Genomic DNA, 25,731 nt, shown 5'->3' with positions numbered 1-25,731 from the left:
CCGAAGAAATCGTACGTCTGCTCCTGTTTGTGTCATATGCCTGTTCATTTTTCATGCTAATTCTTAGTGTTTCTGGAAAACCTCACTGTGAGACACAGAAAATTATTATTGCTATTGCTGTTATTTTATTATGTAAGTCAAGCAAATGACGGTGAATTGGCTCTGCAATGTTGAGTACTCAATTAGCACACAGGCACCCAGCCTTCCAAAGGGATGTCCTTCATGTTTCAGTAATTTTCGAATGACAGTCGGCTTGCCTAAACTTATCCTTTACATTTAACACATTTCGTGGGTTCCTGTCTGCCCAGGGGATTTTTATTACTTGTTTATGCAAACAGCAGGTTGCATAAGAGCCTTGCTGGCCTTTTTTTTTTTTTTTTTTTTTTTTTTTAAGGGATTTCGTAGTTTCCTGGTAACCATTCAGTCATCTATTTCAACACCCTGACATGACATAAAGGCAGGCGGTGGAACCACACGTTCACCACTCAGACACACGCCTCCTTGCTGAAGCATTCGCCCGGCGAGGCGCTCCATCAGACCAACTAGCTGCACTCATGAATCGGCAGTACTTGCAGGATCACTTTCTGGAAATTGACAAGAAGAACTGCTGTGTGTTCCGAGATAAGTTTATTTCCGATGTGTTGCCACCGGTGTTGGGGCTGGAGTTTATCTTTGGGCTTCTGGGCAATGGCCTTGCCCTGTGGATTTTCTGTTTCCACCTCAAGTCCTGGAAATCCAGCCGGATTTTCCTGTTCAACCTGGCGGTGGCTGACTTTCTCCTGATCATCTGCCTGCCGTTCCTGATGGACAACTATGTGAGGCGTTGGGACTGGAAGTTTGGGGATATCCCTTGCCGGCTGATGCTTTTCATGTTGGCCATGAACCGCCAGGGCAGCATCATCTTCCTCACGGTGGTGGCGGTGGACAGGTATTTCCGGGTGGTCCATCCCCACCACGCCCTCAACAAGATCTCCAATCGGACAGCAGCCATCATCTCTTGCCTTCTGTGGGGGATCACTATTGGCCTGACAGTCCACCTCCTGTACAAGAAGATGCTGATCCAGAACGGCAATGCGTATCTGTGCAGCAGCTTCAGTATCTGCCAGAGCTTCCGGTGGCACGAAGCCATGTTCCTCCTGGAGTTCTTTCTGCCCCTGGGCATCATCCTGTTCTGCTCAGCCAGAATTATCTGGAGCCTACGGCAGAGACAAATGGATCGGCACGCCAAGATCAAGAGAGCCATCACCTTCATCACGGTGGTGGCCATCGTCTTTGTCATCTGCTTCCTTCCCAGCGTGGCTGTGCGGATCCGCATCTACTGGCTCCTGCACACTTTGGGCACACAGAATTGTAAAGCGTACCACTCAGTGGACCTGGCGTTCTTCATGACTCTCAGCTTCACCTACATGAACAGCATGCTGGACCCCGTGGTGTACTACTTCTCCAGCCCATCCTTTCCCAACTTCTTCTCCACTTTGATCAACCGCTGCCTCCGGAGGACGACGACAGGTGAACCAGATAATAACCGCAGCACCAGCGTGGAGCTCACGGGGGATCCGACCACAACCAGAGGTGCTCCAGAGGCCTTAATGGCTGACTCCGGAGAGCCGTGGAGCCCCTCTTATCTGGGCCCAGCATCTCGTTAAATAACCATGCTAAGAAGGGACATTGTCACCAAGAACCAGGATCTCTGGAGAAACAGGTGGGCTGCGGCATCGAGTGGCGTCACTGGACTCGGCCTAAGGTTTCCCGGAACTTCCAGATTCAGAGAATCCGATTTAGGGAAACTGCGGCAGACAAGTGGGAGGCTGGTTACGAGGTGTGACCGCAGGAATCTTGGGGGAACAGAGAGTAAAGCTTCTAGGCATCTGAAACTTTTGCTTGATCTCTCATGCTTGCAGGACCAAGGATGGGCAAATTGTCAGCATCTCTGCTGAGCAGAGCTGGAGCCAGAGATCCACCTGTGACTTGTTGGCCTTCTTCCCTCACCTGCCTGAGACTGGGAGGTTCTCGGCTCCTGGGGTGATATCTAGCCTGCCTGTGGGCTCTAGCAGGGATAAGGGGAGCTGAGACTGGAGGGAGTTATGTTGCTCCTGGAGGGAGCCCAGGCATCATTAAACAAGCCAATAGTAGGTCGCCTGGCTTCCGTGGACCAATTCATCTTTCAGCCAAGCATTAGCAGAAATGGACTCAGCGAAGAGACTCATATGCTTTGGTTAAGATCTGTGTTTCCAGTGGGTGTAACAGGGGATTAGCCCCAGAAGGGACTGAGCTAAACAGTATTATGAAAGGAAAGGAAATGGCATTGCTGCTTGTCAACCAGCGACTAATCCATTCCTCTCTTGTTTATACTAACTGGAGGGCTGAGCAGTTAAAAGGGCTTCAGGATAGAAAGCTGTTTCCCACCTGTTTACTTTTACCATTAACAGGGCAATATGCTGCTGCCCAATGGTTGGAGGTGGGTAATTCCTCCCGGTTCATTTGATTGTGTTTCTGTACTTCCCATAAATCTACCATTTCAATAAATTTTGATAGGAGACACAGTCTGGTGTTGCTATGTCTGGGTTATGGTTCACAGCAATGGACTTCTTACTCAAGCACAGACCTTTATGGGTTGTTAACTATGTCCTGGTAGAAAACTACTCGACACTGCAAAGTAAGAAAGACACAGACACTGAGCGACATCATGAAATAACTAAGCAGAAATTACACCTGTGTCTGGACAAAGAAAGAGCTGGGATTAAAAATAATTTGGAAGGATATAGTACAGATATGACTGCAAGAGCACTTACGTTTTATTAGAGTTTGGTGAACATTGCTGTTAGTATTTGTGCATTAAAATGGAAATCAAGGCCGGGCGCAGTGGCTCACACTTGTAATCCCAGCACTTTGTGGGGGCTGAGACCGGCGGGTCACCTGAAGTCAGGAGTTTGAGATCAGCCTGGCCAACATGGCGAAACCCCGTTTCTAGTAAAAATACAAGAAAAATTAGCTGGGCGTGGTGGTGAGTGCCTGTAGTCCCAGCTACTGGGGATGCTGGGGGAGGGAGAATTGCTTGAACCCGGGAGGCGGAGGTTGCAGTAAGCCAAGATGGTGCCCCTGCACTGCAGCCTGGGTGACAGAGCAAGATGTCATCTCAAATAATAATAATATGAAAAGGGAATCAAGCCAGACGAATATTTTTCCGTAGGAAGGGCAAGAGTGTGCTTCCTATGGAATGGTTTCAGTTCCCAATTCGAAGCAGAAAAGGAGATGTACTGGTTTGAGTCTGTGATCAGTCCAAGTTTCTGTTACGCTTTCATTTCCAACTCTGTCACTCCTTGATTCTTTGGCAAGACGAGGCTTGCTTCAACTTCCTGACATGAACACAGATAAGAGCCAGGCTCCCAGCTCTGGGTGAATGGCGGGCAGTGAAGAAAGGTGGACGCTCTGGAATTACTTCCGTGCTTTCGGAGCAGTTTGCTTGTCTGTATCACTAAGAAACCTGTAGAAGTAAAAAGCCAAAAGCAAGGATCACCTTAAAGAGGAAGAGCTGTCAGGGATGAGCTCAGAGGAAAAGAGGGATTCCCCCAGCCTCAGAGGCATGAGTCAGTGGGAAGCCTGTTTGTGAATCTCCGATTCTTTCAGGGGAAGCGGTGGTTGGGAGTATTCGAACCTCCACAACTCACAGTCATTCACTGATTCAGGCATTCCATCTGTTTTTTGTTTTTTGAGACAAAGGAGTCTCGCTCCGTCACCCTGGCTGGAGTACAGTGATGTGATCTCGGCTCACTGCAGCCTCCACCTCCTAGGTTCAAGCGATTCTTCCACGTGAGCCTCCTGAGTAGCTGGGATTACAGGCGTGCACCACCATGCCTGGCTAATTTTTGTATTTTCAGTAGAGATGGGGTTTCACCATCTTTCCCAGGCTGGTCTCTAACTCCTGACCCTCAGGTGATCTGCCCACCTCAGCCTCCCAAAGTGCTGGGTTTACAGGTGTGGGCCACTGCACCCGGCCCCATTCCATCAGTTTTATGTATTAAGCACCAACTGTGTGCCAGGTGCTGTTCTGGGTGGTGGAGACAGAACAAGGAACAAGGCAGCCACAGTTCTCATCAAGCTGCCTTTTGAGATGAGGAGGCAGGCAGGAATAAAAAGGGGCCTTGGGATGGGTGTGTGTGTCACGACTCTGGTGGAATGGGACAATGGGGATAAAAAGTAACTGGGGCTGGGGTGACTGGGATGGCTTCTATGAGGCATTGACCTTGAGCTGAGCCATGAATGACTAAACAGAGGAAGCAATGCAAAAGTCTGGGGGGAAGACACGCCATGCAGAGGGAATGGTAGATGTAAAGGCCCCGAGGTGAGAATTAGGTTGGTGAGCGTGTGTTCATTTCCTGTGGCTGGGTGGCTTGGAACAATGGAAATGTGTTCTCTCACAGATCTGGAAGCTAGAAGGGCAGAATCAAGGTGCTGGCAGGGCTGCTTCCATCCGGAGGCTAAGGGAAAACCTGTTACATGCCTCACTCCGAGCTTCAGGAGACTGCGGCACTCTTGGATGTTCCTCGGCTTCACTCCAGCCTCTGCCTCTATCTCCACATGGCGGTCCCCTCTGCATCCTCTCCTCTTCCTATGGACACCTATCTTTTTTTTTTTTTGGTCTGTTTTTGAGGCAGAGTATTGCTCTGTCACCCAGGTTGGAGTACAATGGCATAATCTTGGCTCACAGCAACCTCGCCTCTTGGGCTCAAGCAATCCTCCTGCCTCAGCCTCTTACGTAGCTAGGATTACAGGCACCTGCCACCGCACCTGGCTAGTTTTTGTATTTTTAGTAGAGGGAGGGTTTTGCCATGTTGGCCAGGCTGGTCTTGAACTCCTGACTTCAAGTGATCTGCCCACCTCAGCCTCCCAAAGTGCTGGGATTACAGTTGTGATCCAGCATGCTCAGCCATGAAGATGCCTGTCTTTATGACCCACCCTAATCCAGGATGCTCTCATCTTGAGATCTTCACCTTAGTTATACCTACAAAGACCCTTATTCCAAATAAGGTCACATTCTAAGGTTTCAGGTTAACACAGCTTTTGGGAATCAGAACTTAACCTACTATAGTGAGGAGCAATGCGGCCAGCACGATGAGCATGGGGCCTGCCATACAGTGAAAGACTTGAGATGAAGATCGCACTCTGTTAAATGAAAAAGTTTCTAAACAGAATATGATCTCCATTTTCTTTTAAAATATGTACATCTGTGTACTTGTGCATGGAAACACAGACTGTAAGAACACACACCAGGCCACAGTGGCTTACCCCTGTAATCCCAGCACATTGGGAGACCAAAGCGGGTGGATCACGTGAGCCCAGGAGTTCAAGACCAGCTTGGGCAACATAGCAAAATTCCTCTGTACAAAAAATTTAAAAAATTTGGCCAGGCATGGTGGCACACACACATGCAGTCCTAGCCACTTGAGAGGATGTGGTGGGAGGATCACTTAAGCCCAGGAGTTTGAGTCTACAGCGAGCTATGATCAGGCCACTGCACTCTAGCTGGGCAACATGGTGGGGGTGAGGAAAAGGAAGAGAAGGGGAGGGAAGGGGAGGTGAGGGGAGAGGAGGGGAAGTGAAGGAAAAGGAAGGGAAGGGAAGGGAAGGGAAGGGAAGGGAAGGGAAGGAAAGGAAAGAAATAAAGAGAAGAAAGAAAGAAAAAGGAAATAAGGAAGGAAGGAAGGGAAAGGAAAAGAAAAAGGAAAGGAAGGGAGGGAGGGAGGGAGATTTTGATACTTAGGCTGAGCCATTGGAAAGTATCTTCTAGCTAGGTGCAGTGATTTATGCCTGTAATCCCAGCACTTTGGGAGGCCAAGGTAGGTGGATCATGAGGTCAGGAGTTTGAGACCAGCCTGACCAACATGGTGAAACTCCATCTCTACTAAAAACACACACACACAAAATAGTCAGGTATGGTGGTGCTCTCCTGTAATCCTAGCTACTCTGGAGACTGAAGCAGGGGAATCACTTGAACCAGGGAGGCGGAGGTTACAGTGAGCCGAGATGACACCACCGCACTCCAGCCTGGGTGACAGAGTGAGACTCTGTCACAAAAAATAAAAAAAAGGAAAGTGTCTTCTACATTTGCTGTGTATGTGTTTGTGTGTGTGTGAAAGCAGAGGAAGAGGAACAGAGAATTTATGTATGTACATCTGTCTATGTGTCTATGTGTTGAAAAAGGTGGTCATAATCAAATACTCATCTATTTTGCATTATTGCCTTTAAACCTGTCTTGCAGCTGTTTTTTTATTTTGGGGGCTGCCACTTCTTGGGGTCATGAGATTCATGAGTTCACTCTCTGCTTTGCAGAGCAGGACTTCCTCACAGCTGTTCCCAACAATCTCTTCCCAACATGAAGAGATTATCCCTAAGTCTAGAGCCATAAAATCAGGGGGGCAAGATCATGTTCATTTCTGATTCTTTGAGCCCCCTTCCCTTTCCAGGGTCATTCTCTTATTGGTCCCACGATGCCTTACCTGGAGTGAGGGTGAAACCGCCTTTGCAAAAAATATAACTGAGAAAATTATGCTGTGAAATAGACCTGACCTGACTCCATCTTGCTTCTAACCTCCGAGGTGTCCTCGTTCCTTACCGGGTACAGGCCAACCTAACTTTGGGTGGAACTTATTTGTAGTTTAACTTTGAATCAAAGACAGTAACAGCCCTTTCCCAAAACAAACCCTCTTCCTGCCTGAAGACTGAGTGCCTTTGCAGGACTAACACATTAGCTACAAGATTAGAAATTATGGTTTAGAAGCCCTGCAGCCTCTGACTGCAAGATTCTGCACCCTCCCAAATTGCTCCTGGGAATAACCACTGTCCCAAAACCTAAAATCAGTGCCTTAGATATTTTGCAGACCCTGCGCTCTGATGCACAGCTGACACCACCCAGGCCAGCAATCTGGCTCAGCCAGTTCCTTCCTCCCACCCAGGAAAAGAAGACAGTAAGAAAACTCGCCTTGATCCCTATGAGTTCATTTCCAACCCGACCAATCAGTACTCCCCACTTCCCAAGCCTCTATCGGCCAAATTAGCCTTAACAACCCTGATCCCCAAATTCTCAGATTTTAGTAAGAATAAAACTCCGGTCTCCTATACAGACAGCCCTGTATGAATTAATTTCTCTATTGCAATTTCCCCCCCTTTTTTCCTTTTGAGACCGAGTTTCACAGGCTGGAGTTCCATGCCATGATCTTGGCTCACTGCAGCTTCTGCCTCCCAGGTTCAAGCTATTCTCCTGCCTCAGCCTCCTGAGTAGCTGGGATTACAGGCATGTGCCACCATGCCCGGCTAATTTTATATATTTAGTAGAGATGGGGTTTCATCGTGTTGGCCAGGCTGGTCTCAAACTCTTGACCTCTGTTTTTGGCTAGATGCTTTCAGGTCATAAACACAGCTTCTCTGACTTACGTAATTGTTCCATGATACAGTTTGGATCTGTGTTCCCGCCCAGATCTCATGTTGCAGTGTAATCTCCAGTGCTGGAGGCGGGGCCTGGGGGGAGTTGATTGGATCATGTGGGTAGTTTCTCATGGTTTAAAACCATCCTGCTTCATGCTGTCATTGTGATCGTGAGTTTTGAGGTTTTGTTTTGTTTTTCTCTCTCTTTTTTTTTGAGACGGAGTTTCGCTGTTGTTACCCAGACTGGAGTGTAATGGCGCGATCTCGGCTCACTGCAACCTCCGCCTCCTGGGTTCAAGCAATTCTCCTGCCTCAGCCTCCCAAGTAGCTGGGACTACAGGCGCACGCCACTATGCCCAGCTAATTTTTGTATTTTTAGTAGGCGGGTAGTCACCGTGTTGACCAGGATGGTCTTGATCTCTTGACCTCGTGATCTACCCGCCTCGGCCTCCCAAAGGAGTTTTGAGTTTTTTTGTAGGGAGTTCTCATGAGAGCTGGTTGTTTAAAAGTGTGTGGCACCTCCGCCTCCCTCTTCCTCCTGCTCTACCCATGTAAGACATGCCTGCTTCTCCTTTGCCTCCTATCATGACTGTAAGTTTCCTGAGGCCTCCCCAGAAGCAGAAGCTGCTATGCTTCCTGTACAGCCTGCAGAACCATGAGCCAATTAAACCTCCTTTCTTTATAAGTTACCCAGTCTCAGGTACTTCTTTATAGCAGTGCAAGAATGCACTAATACATTCGACTTACCTGCTTTAGAGCCCTAAGACTCTGGATAAGGCCTGGGGACATGTGGAGTTAGCCATGCCTCCTAGCTATGCTGGAAAGAGTCAGACTTTATCTACAGTCTGCCCTGTGGCCTAGGCTTTGCACCTTGTACGTAATTAACATTGCTTACACTAAAAATTAAAATTATGTGTTCTTGGTAAAAAGGCATGGGAATATGGATTTTAAAAAAACTAATTTAGTCTAGTTTAGAGAGTTTAAGGATTATTTTCTGTTAAAAGAAAGACAAAATAAAATGGAAAGTTGGCCAGGCGCAAGTGGCTCATACCTGTAATCCCAGTACTTTGGGAGTCAGAGGTGGGTGGATCACCTGAGGTCAGTAGTTTGAGACCAGGCTGGCCAACATGGTCAAACTCTGTCTCTACTAAAAATACAAAAAAATTAGCTGGGCATGGTGGCAGGTGCCTGTAATCCCAGCTACTTGGGGGCTGAAGTGGGAGGATCACTTGAGCCCAGGGGATAGAGGGGTCAGTGAGCTGGGATTGTGCCACTGCACTCCAGCCTAGGTGACCAAGTGAGACACTGTCTCAAAAAACAAAAAGTTATGAAAATCTTACATTATGGTCAAACTAATTAAAAGTGGATAGATTTACAACATTTTATTAAAACTAGCTTTAGCACTAAAGATGCACTAATGCAAAGATAAAATTCGGTTTTTTATTTTGAAAAAGATTTTTATATAATATTGAGTGACAATAAAAGATTTTTATTTGCCTTTTGAGTAAATTACAAAAAAAGGAGGGCAAAGAAAAGAGACAGATTCAGCTGGTCTCATGCTACCGTCATTGGGTCTTGTTTGGAAAGCTGAGTCTCCTATCAGAGTAAAAGTTTTTCCCCTTTTAAAATGTTTTAGTCATTTTGACTAAATGAATGACTTACGGTGACCTGGGATTCTATTTGGTGATATCCAGTGTTTTAAGCTTTGATATTTGACCAACTTTCCAAGATCAAATTCTAAGTTAAGTTTTAAAAAGCTAGGTCCAAGCCAGGCGCGGTGGCTCATACCTGTAATGCCAGCACTTTGAGAGGCCAAGGCAGGTGGCTTACTTGATGTCAGCTGTTTTGAGACCAGCCTGGCCAACACTGTAAAACCTCATCTCTACTAAAAATACAAAAATTAGCTGGGCGTGGTGGTGGGCGCCTGTAATCCCAGCTATTTTTCGAGGCTGAGGCAGGAGAATCACTTGAACCCAAGAGGTGGAGGTTGCAGTGAGCTGAGATCGCACCACTGCACTCCAGCCCAGGCAACAAGAGCAAAATTCCATCTCAAAAAAGAGAGAGAGAGAGAAATTGTTTCAAGAAGCTATATAGTACACCTGTTGTTAGATTCTAGTCTTGTCCATTTTTCTTGAGTTTTTGTTATTTTCTGCAGTTTGGACTAAATCCTGAATTCTTTGTGGCTATAGTGAGCTGTGATCACACCACTGCACTCCAGTCTGTGCGACAGAGTAAGACCCTATTTCAACAAAATTAAACTAAATTTTAAAAATTCGGCCAGGCACAGTGTCTCATGCCTGTAAGCCCAGCACTTTGGGAGGCCAAGGCAGATGGATCACCTGAGATTGGGCGTTCAAGACCAGCCTGACCAACATGGAGAAACCCCGTCTCTATTAAAAATACAAAATTAGCTGGGCATGGTGATGCATGCCTGTAATCCCAGCTACTTGGGAGGCTGAGGCAGGAGAATTACTTGAATCCAGAAGGCAGAGGTTGCAGGGAGCTGAGCTTACACCACTGCACTCCAGCCTGGGTGACAAGAGTGAAACTCTGTCTCAAAAAAAAAAATTGGTGTGTGCCACATAGATAACCTGTTTTTCTTGTTGACTGCGTCTTTAACTACGGCTGTCCTGAGACTAGTGCTCCAAACTCATGCTTTCAGAGTTTTCTTCCACTTTTCTGACTTGGACTCAATAAAATTGCTACTACCTTTTTCCTGAGGCCCTGTAAAGCTTATTCTTTTAATACAGGTAGCAAAAGCATGTCAGATTGCCACGGCCTTCTCTATAACTGAAGGTATTTTGCATTTCACATCTGGATAAGTTGTGCCCAACATTAAATTTAGTTTTTCTTCTATTTGCATCTAAATGCCTCATATTAAAAATCTATTTGTGGCCGGGCTGGGTGGCTCACATCGGTAATCCCAGCACTTTGGGAGGCTGAGGCAGGCACATCACGAGGTCAGGAGATCGAGACCATTCTGGCTAATATGGTGAAGCCCCATCTCTACTAAAAATACAAAAAATTAGCTGGGCATGGTGGCACACACCTGTAATCCCAACTACTCAGGAGGCTGAGGCAGTAGTATCCCTTGAACCTGTGAGGTGGAGGTTGCAATGTGCTGAGATCGCACCACTACACTCTAGCCTAGTGACAGAGCGAGACTCCGACTCAAAAAACAAAAATCTGTTTGCCTTCATCATATATAGAGGCCTAGCCCATGTGCAAGGCCACCTCCTGATATGGGAAACAGCTGTTTAACCGAACTGATCTAGTGCCAGGACTAGGAAACTGGTTGCAAATATATGAGACAGTGTATTAAAATTTACTCTTTCCTGGCTGACTGTAGGTGCCCTGCCCGAGTTAGCCCTGCTCCACAAGGAGGTACTCCACAAGTACCAAATAAAATAAAATAAAATTCACTCATTCTTGTCTATCCCAATATGTCTGTCTGACAACCTCTGACCCAAATCTCTCTGTGTGACCCCCAAGTCTGATTGCTTCTTGGAGCTATTCACCTGGATCCCTCAGAGCTTAAGATCAATTCTACAAAAGCTTATTTTTTCTTTTTTATAGACAGAGTCTCACTTTATTGTCCAGGCTACTCTCAAACTCCTGGGCTCAAGCAATCCTCCTGCCTCGGCCTCCCAAAGCGCTGGGATTAGAGGCATGAACCACTGTGCCCTGACTCCACAAAGGGATCTGAAGCTAGGACTTTCACTTCTTAACCTAGGACTCATATTGACCTGCACTGCTCACTTAAACACTATGCTAAAACTATAGCTAAGAATACTAACAGCCAGGCATGGTGGCTCACGCCTGTAATCCCAGCACTTTGGGAGGCCAAGGCCGGCAGATCACGAGGTGAGGAGTTCGAGACCAGCCTGGTCAGCATGGTGAAACCCATCTCTACTAAAAATACAAAAATTAGCCGGGCATGGTGGCGTGCATGTGTAATCCCAACTACTCAAGAGGCTGATGTAGGAGAATCACTTGAACCCAGGAGGTGGAGGTTGCAGTTAGCCGAGATTGCACCACCATGCCAGGCCTAACATCACTATTGTTAAATGTAAGATCAGTGCTTGAGATATTTTGCAGACCCTGTACTTGATGGATCAGCTGGCACACCCAGATCGATAAACTGGCTCATCTGGTCTTGTGGCCCTCACTCAGAAACCAACTTAGGACAAGAAGAATCTTCGACTCCCTATGATTTCATCTGCAACCCAAACAATCAGCACTCCCCACTTTCTGAACCTCTTTTTTTTAAAGTTATCCCAAAAAATCAGATCCAGGCTGGGCACGGTGGTTCATGCCTGTAATCCTAGCACTTTGAGAGGCCGAGGCGTGTGGACCACCTGAGGTCAGGAGTTTGAGACCAGCCTGGCCAACATGGCAAAACCCCATCTCTTAAAAAATGCAAAAATTAGCCGGGCATGGTGGCACAAGCCTGTAGTCCTAGCAACTTGGGAGTCTGAGGTAGGAGAATCGCTTGAACCCAGGAGGCGGAGGTTGCAGTGAGCTGAGATTGTGCCACTGCACTCCAGCCTGGGCAACAGACCAAGGCTCTATCTCAAAAAAACAAAACAAAACAAAAAAACATCCAACTGGGCACAGTGGCTCATGTCTATAATTCCAGCACTTTGGGAGGCCAAGACAGGCAGATTGCTTGAGTCCAGAAGTTTGTGACCAGCCTGGAAACCTGGCAAAACCCTGTCTCTACAAAAAGGCAAAAATTAGCTAGGCACAGTGGTGCACACCAGTAGTCCCAGGTACTCAGGAGGCTGAGGTGGGAGGATCACTTGAGCCCAGGGAGTCAAGGCTGCGGTGACCTGGGACCATGATACTGTACTCCAGCCTGGGTGACAAAAACCTTGTCTTAACTCTCCCCCTCCAATTCTCGAGTTTTTGAGGAGACCGATTTGAGTAATAATAAAATTTCAGTCTCCCATATAGCTCGCTCTGCATGAATTAAACCTTCTCTACCGCACTTTCCTTGCCTTGATAAATCAGCTCTGGGTAGTGGGCAAGGGAAACCTGTTGGGTGGTTGCAGGAGGATCTAAATGGTGCCCCGTATTCTGGCACAGACATACCTTCAAATGACGTTCGGTTTAATTTTCAAAATGCTTCCTGAGTACAGTCTAGTGATCCGCTGGCCTCGTTGCTAACTATAGCAGTTGTCTCTGCAGATGGCGTGTCGACCACCTGACGCCTTTCTTTCCCCACTTTGCTTCTGTAATCAGAGACTGAGCTGAGGAATTGGTCATCCGAGGAGCCTTGACAGGGTTAGTGTTTGCTGGAGACACCAATGGCTAGAAATCAACCATTTACCAACCAAGGCTATGGCTGCCATCCACACGCCCGTCTGTTGGTTTAAATTGGTAATGTCTTCAAATCGGAACTGAAATTCTGATGAAATTCTTTTTTTTTTTTTTGAGACAGAGTCTCACTCTCACCCAGGTTGGAGTGCAGTGGCGCGATCTCGGCTCACTGCAAACCCGCCTCCTAGGTTCAAGTGATTCTCCTGCCTCAGCCTCCCGAGTAGCTGGGACTGCAGGTGCATGCCACCATGCCCAGCTAATTTTATTTTTATTTTTACTAGAAATAGGGATTTCACCATGTTAGGCAGGCTGGTCTCAAACTTCTGACCTCAGGCGATCTGCCTGCCTCAACCTCCCAGAGTGCTGGGATTACAGGAGTGAGCCATCGGGCCTGGCCTGAAGAAATTCTTTGATGGTTGAGGCTGGGACTGTTCATGTTACTGGCAAACTTCCTGAGAAGGAAATTCCACCTTTTCCCCTCAGTATAGTGACACAGTGGCTTACTATGCTTGCTTAGCTCAAGGTCCTGAGGGATGTGAGTACCTGAAACACACTTCAGATGGGCTTGAGCAAAACATGAGAAGTCGAAAGAGGAGGGAACTGGAGAGAAGGCAGCACATCTTGTGGAAAGAGAGGAGTAAGCCAGGCTTGAGCTTAAGGACCAGTGCTCGAGCCTTTGCCCAGCTCCTAACCATGAATGTGACTCAAGCTCTGAACGCCTGCGCCTCCCAGATTCTCACCGGAGAGAACCCGCTGGTTCACATCACTCTTCATTAAAGGGGTCATGAAGGCAATAGCAGCACTGCAGCCGCATAAAGGGGTTTTTTTGTTTGTTTGCTTGTTTGTTTTTGTTTGAGATGGAGGCTCAATCTGTCACCCAGGCTGGAGGGCAGTGGCACGATCTTGGCTCACTGCAACCTCTGCCTCCTGGGTTCAAGCAATTATCCTGCCTCAGCCTCCTGAGTAGCTGAAATTACAGGCGCCCAGCACCGTGTCTGGCTAATTTTTGTATTTTTAGTAGAGACCGGTTTCACCGTGTTGGCCAGGCTGGTCTCGAGCTACTGACCTCAGTGATCCGACCACCTCGGCCTCCCAAAGTGCTGGCTTACAGGCATGAGCCATCACGCCTGGCTATAAAGGGTATTTTATTTGTCCTTTGTTTTCATGCTATTTTGGGGGGCTAAAGGGGAAGGGGTCTCCTCCCTAACACCAGAGGGGCTCACGGTTTCTTCAGCCACCCCAAGCTTGGGACCAAGGAGGTCCTGGGGTGGCTGGGCAGGTGAATGTCCCCATCCTCTTGCAAGGGCACTGGGTGGCTGTGGGGTGGGGCCTGGTGAACCATGGTGGCACGGGGGTGCAGGCGTGGGCCCACAGAACTATAGGAGGCCCCAGAAGGTGCAGCACACAGCCAGCTCGGCTCCTTGGCCTGGACATTCCCAGGAAGGCAGAGTCTCTAGGCCATCTTGGTCTCGGTGGTCACACAAGAGTATTTTTTCAGCTACTGTTTGTGCGAAGACGTGCTGTCTGTCAGGTGTTCCTTGGATAACGTTTTAGATCACCCTCTATTTCACAAGCACGTTTGGGCTTTCAGTGGAGTCTATCTCAATTCTCTTGCTTCCAAAATTACAGGTGGCACACATCTGTAATCCCAGCACTTTGGGAGGCTGAGGCAGGAGGATTACTTGAGGCCAGGAATTCAGCGATTTTTTTTCTTCTTGAGATGCAGTTTTACTCTGACACCCACGCTGGAGTGCAGTGGCATGATCTCAGTTCACTGCAACCTCCGCCTTCCAGGCTCAAATGTTCCTCTCACCCCAGTCTCCTGAGCAGCTGGTACTACAGGTGCACGCCACTATGCCCAGCTAATTTTTGTATTTTTTGTAGAAACAGGATTCAGCTTTGCTGCCCAGGCTGGTCTTGAACTCCTGGGCTCAAGCGACTTGACTGCTTCAGCCTCCCAAAGTGCTGAGATTACAGGCGTGAGCCACTGAGCCTGGCCTGGAATTTGAGACTTGCCTGGGCAACAGAGCAAGATCCCTCCTCTACCAAAAAAAAAAAAAAAATAGCCAAGCATGGTGGCAGGCACTGGTGGTTCCAGCCACTCGGGAGGCTGAGGTAGGAGGATTGCTTGAGCCTGGGAGGTTGAGGCTGCAGTGAGCTGTGATCAAGCTACTGAACTTTATTTAGCCTGGGTCACAGAGCCAGACTCTGTCTCAAAAATCATTAAATAAATAAATAAATGATCTTCCATGCTATGAAACTGTGGTCTCCAAAGAACAGAGGCAATTAATCAACTTTCAGGAATCAATGGGGTTCATTCTGCCCCAGGCCCATTCATCTGTGGACCTCCAGATATGTGTTCTGGAGCCTCTTGGAAGGTCTTCTTGGAGAATTGAAGTCTCTGTTACGTGTATATTGCTTAATAAGCTCAGGACAGAGAAATACACCTTGGCAGGTTTGGTTGAAGCTGGTACCTGGCCGTGAGGTTCTGTTTGCTGTTTCTTATCTGCTGTGACAGAAGAGACAGGTATTTTGCAACCAGTGCTGGATTATCTTTCGGCTCAAATTGAACATTTGGCCACCCTCTGTCTCTTCAGGGAGAAGGAGTTTATGTGTGGCATTTCAAACATCAGGGCCTGACCTATAGTCCACAATCCCACGGCCCTGTCCCATGAAAGGCAAGCACCTGTGGGCTCTTAACAAATATTGGTAAATCTGGAGCTCTCACCACACCCAGGCAAGGATTTACATCCATCAGCAGGTGCGAGGAACAGGATGTTCTCACTACAACTCTGAAAAGAAGAGAAAGTGACTGACCAACTGGTCCTCAGGTTGAAAAACATTTGGTTTCTTAACAAAATATGTTATAGGCCATGCACAGTGGCTCACACCTGTAATCCCAGCACTTTGGGAGACCAAGGTGGGTGGATCACTTGAAGTCAGGAGTTTGAGACCAGCCTGACCAACATGGTAAAACACCATCTCTAATAAAAAATAAAAATAAAAAAATAGCCAGACATGGTGGCACATGCCTGTAATCCCAGCTACTTAGGAGGCTGAAGCAGGAGAATGGCTTGTACCCAGGAGGTGGAGGTTGCAGTGAGCTGAGATCACGCCATTGCACTCCAGACTGGGCAACAAAAGCAAAACTCCATCTCAAAAAAAAAAAAAAAATTTAATTTAATTTAAAAAAGGAAAATGATATTGTCTGGTTTGGATTTTGGTAAAGCAACACGAATGCAAAGCTATACACACAGTTGGAGAGATGCTGTATCCATCATGTGATAGCCATCAATTACGATTTTTTAAAATTTTAATTTAATTAATTTATTTTTATTTTTATTTTTTTGGAGATGGGATCTTACTGTGTTGCCCAGGCTGGTCTCGAATTCCTGGGCTTAAGCAGTCCTCCTGCCTTGGCCTCTCAATGTGTTGGGATTACAAGCTTGAGCCACCACACCCAGCCGTCATCAATTATTACGTCTAAGATGGACTCTGCGGTGTCTGTGAGACACAGCTCTTAAGTGTTTTTCATAGATGATCTCATTTAATCATCTCAATAACATTATGGGCTAGATGCTATTTCTGACTTCATAGATAAGGGAATTGAAGCCCAGAAAGTTTGAGTAACTTGTCCAAGTTAATACAACTGGTGAATGATGAACCAGGTGAACAGATGCAGGCAATCCGCCCCCAGAGTCTTTGCTCTTCAAGTTCTGGGAACATGCAAAGTGAGAGGCAACTCAAACTAAAAAGGAGGAGGGCAAACCCTGTGACCTGCTTGGAGTCAGTATTTCCAGAACTTCCCAGGCTGCACAGGCTGTTCGTTAGGCCCCCAGGCCCCTCCCAAGCGGAGACTGTGATGATATACTTAAGCTGCCTGGCTCGATGCCCAGAACTTAGTAGATGCTGTGTAAACGCTGTTTCCCGTCTCCACATCTCACTGCAGGTTGACCCTTTTCTTCCTTGTTAAAGGTTCTTATCTTTCTAAAGAAGGTGCCACTTCATAAGGAGGCAGATCAAAGACGGTCATTGTGGCTGGGCGCAGTGACTCACACCTGTAATCCCAGCACTTTGGGAGGCCAAGGTAGGTGAATCACCTGAGGTCAGGAGTTCAAGACCAGCCATCATGGCAAAATCCCATCTCTAATAAAAATACAAAAATTAGCAGGGCATGGTGGTGCGCACCTGTAATCCCAGCTACTCAGGAGGCTGAGGCAGGAGACTCACTTGAACCCAGGAGGCAGAGGTTGCAGTGAGCCAAGATGTGTCACTGTACTCCAGCCTAGGCGACAGGAGCAAAACTCCATCTCAAAAAAAATTAAAAAGGATGACCATAGCAACATTGTTAGTGTTTAAAAAAGCAAGAAACAACGGAAAAGTCCATTAGCAGGGAAGATACAGGTGCTCAATGGAATACTCCACAGCAGTGAAGAAAAACGAACCAGAGTTACCTGTATCAACAGGACTGAAACTTGAGCATAATATCTAGAAAAAAGGCAAGTTGCCAGAAGATACATGCAATCTGGTAACATCTCTATGAATACTTGAAACAGAAACAAAGCCATACATTGTTTTTGGAAACATCAACATGTAATAACACATACAAATGGATGGATGAGAAGAACGTACACTAAACTTCAAGGCAGAAATTACTTCTGCAGAGGAATCCCAGGTAGCGAAATGGAACGGAGGGAGGCTTCAGCTGTATCTGTAACACTTTCACTTTTTTTTTTTTTTTGGTTTCTTGTTTGTTTTGAGACAGGGTCTCGCTCTATCACCGAGGCTGGAGTACAGTGGCAAGATCACAGCTCACTGCAGCTTCCACCTCCCAGGTTTAGGTGATCCTCCCACCTCAGCCTCCCAAGTAGCTGGGACTACAGGGGGTTTTGCCATGCTGACTATGCTGGTCTGGAACTCCTGGGCTCAATCGAGCCACAGAGGCGGGCAGATCACTTGTAAGTGAGCCACTGCACACAGTGCTGCTTAGTTTGTTTGTTTGTTTGTTTGTTTTTGAGATGGAGTCCCACTTCGCTGCCCAGGTTGGAGTGCAGTGGCATGATCTTGGCTCACTGCAACCTCTGCCTCCCAGGTTCAAGCCAGTCTCCTGCCTCAGCCTCCTGAGTAGCTGGGACTACAGGTGCCCTGCTAATTTTTGTTTTTAATAGAGATGGGGTTTCACCATATTGGCCAGGCTGGTCTCGAATTCCTGACCTCAGGTGATCCTCCCACTTCGGCTTCCCAAAATGCTGGGATCACAGGCGTGAGCCACCATGGCTGGCTGCTTAGTTTTAAGAGAATGTTCTGCAAATGTCCTTCAATGGGTGAATAAACAAACTTGTACATCCATAGCATGGGATCCTACTTAGCAATACAAGAGAAATAAATTATTGATTTACTGATACAGCCAACAACTTGAATGGATCTTTTTTTTTTTTGAAACAGAGTCTCACTCTTGTTGCCCAGGCTGGAGTGCGGTGGTGTGATCTCGGCTCACTGCAAACTCTGCCTCCTGGGCTCAAGCAGATCTCCTGCCTCTGCCTCCCGAGTAGCTGGGATTACAGGTGCTCACCACCATACCTGGCTATTTTTTTGTATTTTTAGAGATGGGGTTTCACTACGTTGGCCAGGGTGAGTTTCACAAACTCCTGGCCTCAGGTGACGCACTGGCCTCGGCTTCCCAAAGTCCTGAGATGACAGCACCTCACCCAGCCATACTTGGATGGATCTTAAAACATTGAATTATGCTGAGTGGAGACCAGGTGTGGTGGCTCATGCCTGTAATCCCAGCACTTTGAGAGGCCGAGGCAGGTGGATTGCCAGAGGTCAGGAGTTTGAGACCAGCCTGGCCAACATAGTGAAACCCTGACTCTATTAAAAATACTAAAAAAATTAGCTGGGCATGGTGGTGCGCACCTGTAATCCCAGCTACTCAGGAGGCTGAGATAAGAGAGTCGCTCCAACCTGGAAGGCGGAGGTTACAGTGAGCCAAGACTGTGCCACTGCACCCTAGTCTAGGTGACAGAGTAAGACATTGACTCAAAAAAAGAAAAAAAAGTTGAGTGGGTAAAAAACAAGCTTTTTTTTTTTTTAATCTCATTCTGTCACCCAGGCTGGAGTGCAGTGGCACCATGATGGCATTTTTGTAGAGATGGGGTTTTGCCATATTGCCCAGGCTGAGAAAAAAGGTCAATTTCAAGAAGTTACATATTATCTAATTTTACTTACATCATATTCTTAAAAAGGTAAAATTACGGAGATGAAGAAGAACCCCAGTATCTCAGAATGTGACCGTATTTGGAGGCAGGACTTTAAAGGGTAATTGAGTTAAACTGAGGTCATTAGGGTGGGCCCTAATCCGGAATGACTGATGATGTCCTTATGAGAAGAGGGTCAGGACAGACACACCCAGAGGGATGACCAAATGAGGACACAGGGAGAAGACGGCCATCCACAAGCCAAGAGAGAGGCTTCAGAAGAAACCATGCTGCCAACAACTGACTGCAGACTTGGAGCCCTCAGAACTGTGGGAAAGTCCGTTTCTGTGGATGAAGCCCCTCAGTCTGCAGAACTGTGCTACGGCCTGAGCTGACTCTTACAGCATCTGACCATCTTCCTTAAATGCCTCCAACAGCCAGAGGTTTCAGAGCTCAGTTGGAATACCATATGTGTTTATTTAAAAACCACTTATTACCTACAAATCTGAATCGAATTTTACATAAAGCCTGCTGTGCTGCACAGCAGAGAAATTCAACTTTAGAATAAGTAGAATAACATTAAGGAAAGATTGACTTTTCATAGGCAAACATTGCCCAACTGCTGCTTCACTCTCCATTGACCTTTTGTTTAATGATGGAAACAAATCACAGAATCCATTAAAAAAAAAATCTTTTTGGGTAGGCGAAGTGGCTCACGCTCGTAATCCCAGCACTTTGGGAGGCCAAGGCAGGAGGATCCCTTGAGTTAGGGAATTTGAGACCAGCCTGAGCAACAAAGTGAAATCTTCTCTTTCCTAAAAAAAAAAAAAAAAAAAAAAAAAAAGCCAGGCACAGTGGTGCACATCTGTAGTCCCAACTACTCGAGGGGTTGAGATAGGAGGAGGGCTTGAGCTGAGCGTGGGGAGGGAGGTCAAGGCTGCAGTTAGCTATGACTGCACTTTAACCTAGGTGACAGAGTGACACCCTATCTCAATGAAATGAAATGAAATAAAATGATTTAAAAACTTAGAATGAGAGAAAAAAAAATCACACTGGTCTCTAGTGTTCCCATGGAGGCTGAACACTGATGTTTTAGTCAAGATTTCAGGCCAGGCTCATGCCTGTTATCACAACACTTTGAGGGACTGAGGTGAGAGGACTGCCTGAGCCCAGGGGGTCGAGGCTACAGTGAGCTATGATTGACCCACTGCACTCTGGCCTGGGAGACAGAGTGAAACCCTGTCTCCTGGCCCAAAATTTTTTTTTAATGTTTTAAATTATTTTTTCTTTTCCCCTGCTGTTCATGAGATGTCTCAATTTTTTTTTTTTTTTTTTTTTAAAGACGGAGTCTCACTTTGTCACCCAGGCCGGAGTGCAGCGGCATGATCTTGGCTCACTGCAACCTCCACCTCCCGGGTTCAAGTGATTCTCCTGCCTCAGCCTCCAGAGTAGCCGGATTACAGGCGTACTGTAATCCACACCTGGTTAATTTTTGTATTTATTGATTTATTTTTTAGTAGAGATGGGGTTTTACCACATTGGCCAGGCTGGTCTCGAACTCCTGACCTGAAGTGATCTGCCTGTCTCAGCCTCCCAAAGTGCTGGGATTACAGGAGTGAGCCACTGTGCCCAGCCTGTATCAAAACATTTTTTAAACAAAACTGCAAAAATCATTATAGTTAACCCAGAAAAAAACTCCTGAAATATTATCTGTTATTATGTCTAATAAAGAATAGTCACACAAAGCTCCTAAGCATTATCTTTCTTTGCTTTTTCTATTTTTTTTAAGAGATGGGGTCTCCTAATGTTGCCCAAGCTGGTCTCATGCTCCTGGCTTCAAATGATCCTCCCTGTCCTGGGTTCCCAAAGTTTTGGGATTACAGGCACAAACTACCAGGCCTGGCTCCATCTTTGTAAAATAAGAACTGAATTATGTTTCTTTTTTTTTTTTTCTTTTTTTGAGATGGAGTCTCATTTTGTTGCCCAGGCTGGACTGCAGTGGCATGCTCTTGGCTGACTGCAACCTCCACCTCCTGGGTTCAAGTGATTCTCCTGCCTCAGCCTCCTGAGTAGCTGGGACTCTAGGCGCGTGCCCCCACGCCCAGTCAATTTTTGTATTTTTTGTAGAGATGGGGTTTCACCATGTTGGCCAGGATGGTCTTGATCTCTTGACTTCGTGATCTACCCGCCTCAGCCTCCCAAAGTGCTGGGATTACAGGTGTGTGAGCCACCATACCTGGTCTTGAATTATGTTTCTTTTCTGTCTCAAAACCCTTCAATTATCAAAAACAACAAAAAGTTCAAACCCCTCCGCATGGCTTTCACTCTCAGGCTACGTGGACGATTCACTTGCTGGCTGGCAGAGGTGAAGAAAAACGGCCTTTGGACTCAGATGTCCCTGGGCTGAAATTCTGGCTTGACCTCTCATTGGGTGCGTCTGGAGAACCCAAAGGGAGTGAGGGAGGCTTACAGCTATTTCAGCTCTTAGAGCTTCTGATTTTTTTTCATTGAGATATTAATTTACCTACTATAAAATTCACTCTTGAGCAAAACTGGGGCTGTAATCCCGAGACTTTGGGAGGCTGAGGCAGGCGGATCACTTGAGGTCTGAATTTCAAGACCGGTGTGGCCAACATGGTGAAACCCCGTCTCTACTAAAAATACAAAAATTAGCCGGGCATGGTGCTATGTGCCTGTAGTCCCAGCCACCAGCTATGCAGGAAGCTGAGGCACGAGAATTGCTTGAACCCAGGAGGCAGAGGTTGCAGTGAGCTGAGATTGTACCACTGCACTCCATCCTGGGTGACAGAGTGAGACTCTGTCTCAAAATGAGAGACAAAACAAAACAAAAGGTCACGTTTGCCTACAGAACACTTTCTTCCATGCAGGAGACTTTCTCTTAGACACGTGCCTGGAAGGTCTGGAAGGGACAGGACTGGGCTCACGAATTCAAACTTCTGCCAATCCCCTGCAGGTCTCTCTCGCCAAGGGCTAAGCCAAGATTTCCCGTCATCACCACTGCTTATGGTCAGTCCTCTGTTACTAACAGAGTGAAACGGAATGCAGTCGAGGAGAACCGACTCATTGCAAAAGCAAAGCCTGAGAAACCCCAAGAGTGATGGATCCACCAATTCTGGTGGCCACAGTGTCTGGCTCCACGCTGGCTGTGATGACCAGGTGTCCTTGGGCAGGAGACGGCTCCAGATGCAGAACGGAGTCCTAGTGACCCAAGTGGTTCTTTGAGAAACCAAGACACAATACAGCTCACCCAGGACCGCGCCACTGAGCTCCCAATCACAATTCAGCCGAGGACACTGTCTTAATCTGCCCAGGCTGCCATGACACACAGTGCTTTGGACTGCGTGGCTTACAAACAACAGAAGAGCATTTCCCACAGTGTTGGAGGCTGGAAGTCCAAGATCAAGGCAGCTGCATATTCAGCGTTTGGGGAGGATGGTGAGGACCTGCCGCTTGGTGCACAGATTTCCTCTCTGCGTCCTCACATAGTGGAAGGGAGAAGGGAACTCTCTGGGGGCCTCTTTTATTTGGGCATGAATCCCACCCTTATGACTCCATTACCTCCCAAAGGCCCTGCCTCCCAATCCTGTCATTTAAGGGATTAGGATTTCAAAAGGTACATTTGGGAGGAGGAAGGTACAGATTCAGACCATAGCAGAAAACTACTAAAGCAAATGCTACTCTTGATCTTAGCCAAGAGGCCAAGAAGCAATAAACTCTTTTTTTTTTTTTTTTTTTTTTTTGAAACAGGGTCTTGCTCTGTCACCCAGGCTGGAGTGCAGTGGTGCAATCATGGCTCAGTGCCACCTCTGCTGCCCAGCCTCAAGTGATTCTCCTGCCTCAGCCTCCGGAGTAGCTGGGATTACAGGCACACACCACTACACCCGACTAATTTTTTTTTCTTTTATAGATATAGAAGAATGGGGAAAAGTGGGTACTAATTTTTGTATTTTTTATAGAGACAGGGTCTTGCTATGCTGCTTAGGCTGGTCTGAAATTCCTAGGCTCAAGCAATCTTCCCACCTCAGCCTCCCAAAGCGCTAGTATTACCGGTGTGAGCCACTGTACCCAGCCAAATTCACTCTCTTTTTCTGAGACAGAGTTTCACTCTTGCTGCCCAGGCTGGAGTACAATGGCGTGATCTCAGCTCACCATAACCTTTGCCTCCTGTGTTCAAGTGATTCTCCTGCCTCAGCTTCCTGAGCAGCTGGGATTATGGGCATGTGCCACCATGCCTAGCTAATTTTGTATTTTTAGTAGAGATGGGGTTTCTCCATGTTGGTCAGGCTGGCCTTGAACTCCCAACCTCAGGTGATCCAACCTCCCCGGCCTCCCAGAGTGTTGGGATTACAGGCACGAGCCAGCGCACCCGTAAGTATACAATTCACTCATTTTTTGTATACCCACAAGTTTGTAGAATCACCACCACTATCTAATTTCAGAACTTTTTCATCACCCCAGAAAGAAACTCTGAACCCATTGGCAATCATTGATTCCTCATTCATCCCCTTCCCCAGCCCCCAGCAAACACTGATATATCTATCTCTAGAGTCATGATTTTATTTTTTAAAATGAAGAAATGCCACAACAGGGTTAGAAAAACTACAGAAAGGGAATTTAGAGTGGGGGAAAAAAGCCTCAAACAAGACTTCCTTCCCTATCTGGTTTTAGGCTGTTCTTCCAGAGTTGCCCACGGTGTAAATGCAGCCTTAGTTTCTGTTGGGGCCTGGCCAGAAAATTCACATGGGGCTTTCTCTCCCATGTGCTGGGCAGGAGATCACGAAGCAGCGGTTAGCCTAGATATGCAGGTCCATGTGGTCGTTTCCGATACATCAACAACTCTCTTCAAAACACAGAGTCTAACTTCCTTCCCCTTGAATGCAGGCCAGAGTTACTGACTTTTTTTTTTTTTTGAGAAGGAGTCTCGCTCTGTCGCCAGGCTGGATTGCCGTGGTGCCATCTCAGTCACTGCCATCTCAGCCTCCTGAGTTCAAGAGATTCTCCTGCCTCAGGCTCCCGAGTAGCTGGGATTACAGATATGAGCCACCACGACCAGCTAATTTTTGTATTTTTTTTTAAATGGGGTTTCACCATCATGGCCAGGCTGGTTTTGAACTCCTGACCTCAGGTGATCCACCCACCTCGGCCTCCCAAAGTGCTAGGACTGCAGGCGTGAGTCACTGCACCCGGCCTAATTTTTGTATTTTTAGGTAGAGACAGGGTTTCACCATGTTGGCCAGGATGGTCTCAATTTCCTGACCTTGTGATCCACCTGCCTCAGCCTCCCAAAGTGCTGGGATTACAGGTGTGAGCACCACGCCCAGCCTGACTTTCTTTTAATGAGCAGACTGTGGTAGAAGTGATATGACGTCTCTTTAAAAGCTGAGCATAAAAGGGGTGAGGGCTGGGCACCGGGGCTCACGCCTGGAATCCCAGCACTTTGGGAAGCCAAGGTGGGAAGATCACTTGAGCCCAGAAGTTCAAGACCAGCCTGGCCCTCCTAGGGAGACCCTGCCTCTATGAAAAGTAAAAATTAAAAAATTAGCTGGGCATGATGGTGTGTGCCTGTGCTCCCAGCTTCTCAGGAGGCTGAGGTGGGAGGGTTGCTTGAGTCCAGGAGTTCAAGGCTACAGTGAGCCATGATCATACACCACTGCACCAGCCTGGGTGACAGAGTGAGACCTTGTTTCAAAAAATTAAAAGATACTGGCTTCTCTCTCTCTCTCTGTTTTGGCCTGCCATGCTGGGAGGAAGCCCAGGTCTCATGGGGAGACCCTGTGGGGCTGCTCTGGTTGATACTTTGAACTAGGCCCTCAGCTGACAGCCAGTGGACGAGCTTCATAGCTGTGTGGCCTAGCATCAGACACAGGGCTGGGTGCTGAGAAGGGCCCCTGGCCCGTTTCAATACTCTGCTCTCACCATCTTGAAATTCTTCATAATTTTTAAACAGCTTGATTGAGATATAATGCATATACTATAAACTTCACCCATTGAAAGGGTACCATTCAGTGGTCTGTAGCATATTCACAGAATTGTGCAAACATCACTACATTCCATTTCCAGTACTAATCACTCTCCATCTCTACTCCCAGTACATTCTTCATCATCTCTTAACCAGGGCCCCGCATTTCACTGTTCGCCGAAAACTATAAATTATGAAGCCTTCCTGACAGCTGAACTTAAACATGACTGTGCCTTCAGATGGTGCCAGCCCCAGCCTTTGGGTCTTCCAGCTGAGGTCCCAGACATGTATAGCAGAGACCTGAATTCCTGACTCCTAGATGCCACCAGAGATGGTTTAGGCGATTACATCTTGAGCTAATTTATTTTGTACCAATAGATAAGTAAAATAAGCAGAAAACTGTGGGGCCACGTGCAGTGGCTCATACCTGTAACCCCAGCTCTTCAGGAGGCTAAGCCAGGAGGACACCTTGAGCCCAGGAGTTCTGGACTAGCCCGGGCAACATAGTGAGATCTTACCTCTACAAAAAAACAAAAATAAAATTAGCTGGGCATGGTAGCACATGCTTGTAGTCCCAGCTACTCAGGAGGCTGAGGCAGGAGGATTGTTTGAGCTTAGGATTTTGAGGATGCAGTGAGCTGTGATCACAATTCAGCCTGGCAACAGAGTGAGACCTCAACTCTTAAAAAAAAAAAAAAAAAAAAAAAAAGAAGAAGAAGAAGAAGAAAAGAGACAGCAGATGGCACAGTGGCTCATACTTGTAATCCTCACACTTTGGAAGGCCAAGGCAGGCAGCTCACTGGAGGCCAG

General features: G+C 47.1%; 1 protein-coding gene, 1 long non-coding RNA gene and 1 pseudogene across 2 annotated transcripts in view; 1 reads left to right on the top strand and 2 right to left on the bottom strand.

The window, feature by feature from the left end:
* Nucleotides 1-480: 480 nt before the first annotated feature.
* Nucleotides 481-2,541, top strand: LOC100408064 (hydroxycarboxylic acid receptor 2). The gene has a single exon (XM_003733868.5). It carries the CDS (start codon nucleotides 555-557, stop codon nucleotides 1,644-1,646), a length of 1,092 nt encoding a protein of 363 aa, XP_003733916.3. The 5' UTR covers nucleotides 481-554; the 3' UTR covers nucleotides 1,647-2,541.
* Nucleotides 2,542-2,677: 136 nt separating this feature from the next.
* LOC144577696 (uncharacterized) overlaps nucleotides 2,678-25,731 on the bottom strand; it is a 37,209-nt gene continuing 14,155 nt past the window's right edge. The window contains exon 3 of the long non-coding RNA XR_013522181.1: nucleotides 2,678-3,484. This is a non-coding gene — a long non-coding RNA (uncharacterized LOC144577696). The remainder of the gene's footprint in view (nucleotides 3,485-25,731) is intronic.
* On the bottom strand, nucleotides 22,555-22,672 carry LOC118144752 (U2 spliceosomal RNA; annotated as a pseudogene).

Source organism: Callithrix jacchus, chromosome 9 (genome assembly GCF_049354715.1).
Source record: "Callithrix jacchus isolate 240 chromosome 9, calJac240_pri, whole genome shotgun sequence".
NCBI lineage: Eukaryota > Metazoa > Chordata > Mammalia > Primates > Cebidae > Callithrix > Callithrix jacchus.
The sequence above is the reverse complement of the archived record's forward strand: the minus strand, read 5'-3'. Positions and strand labels throughout refer to the sequence as shown.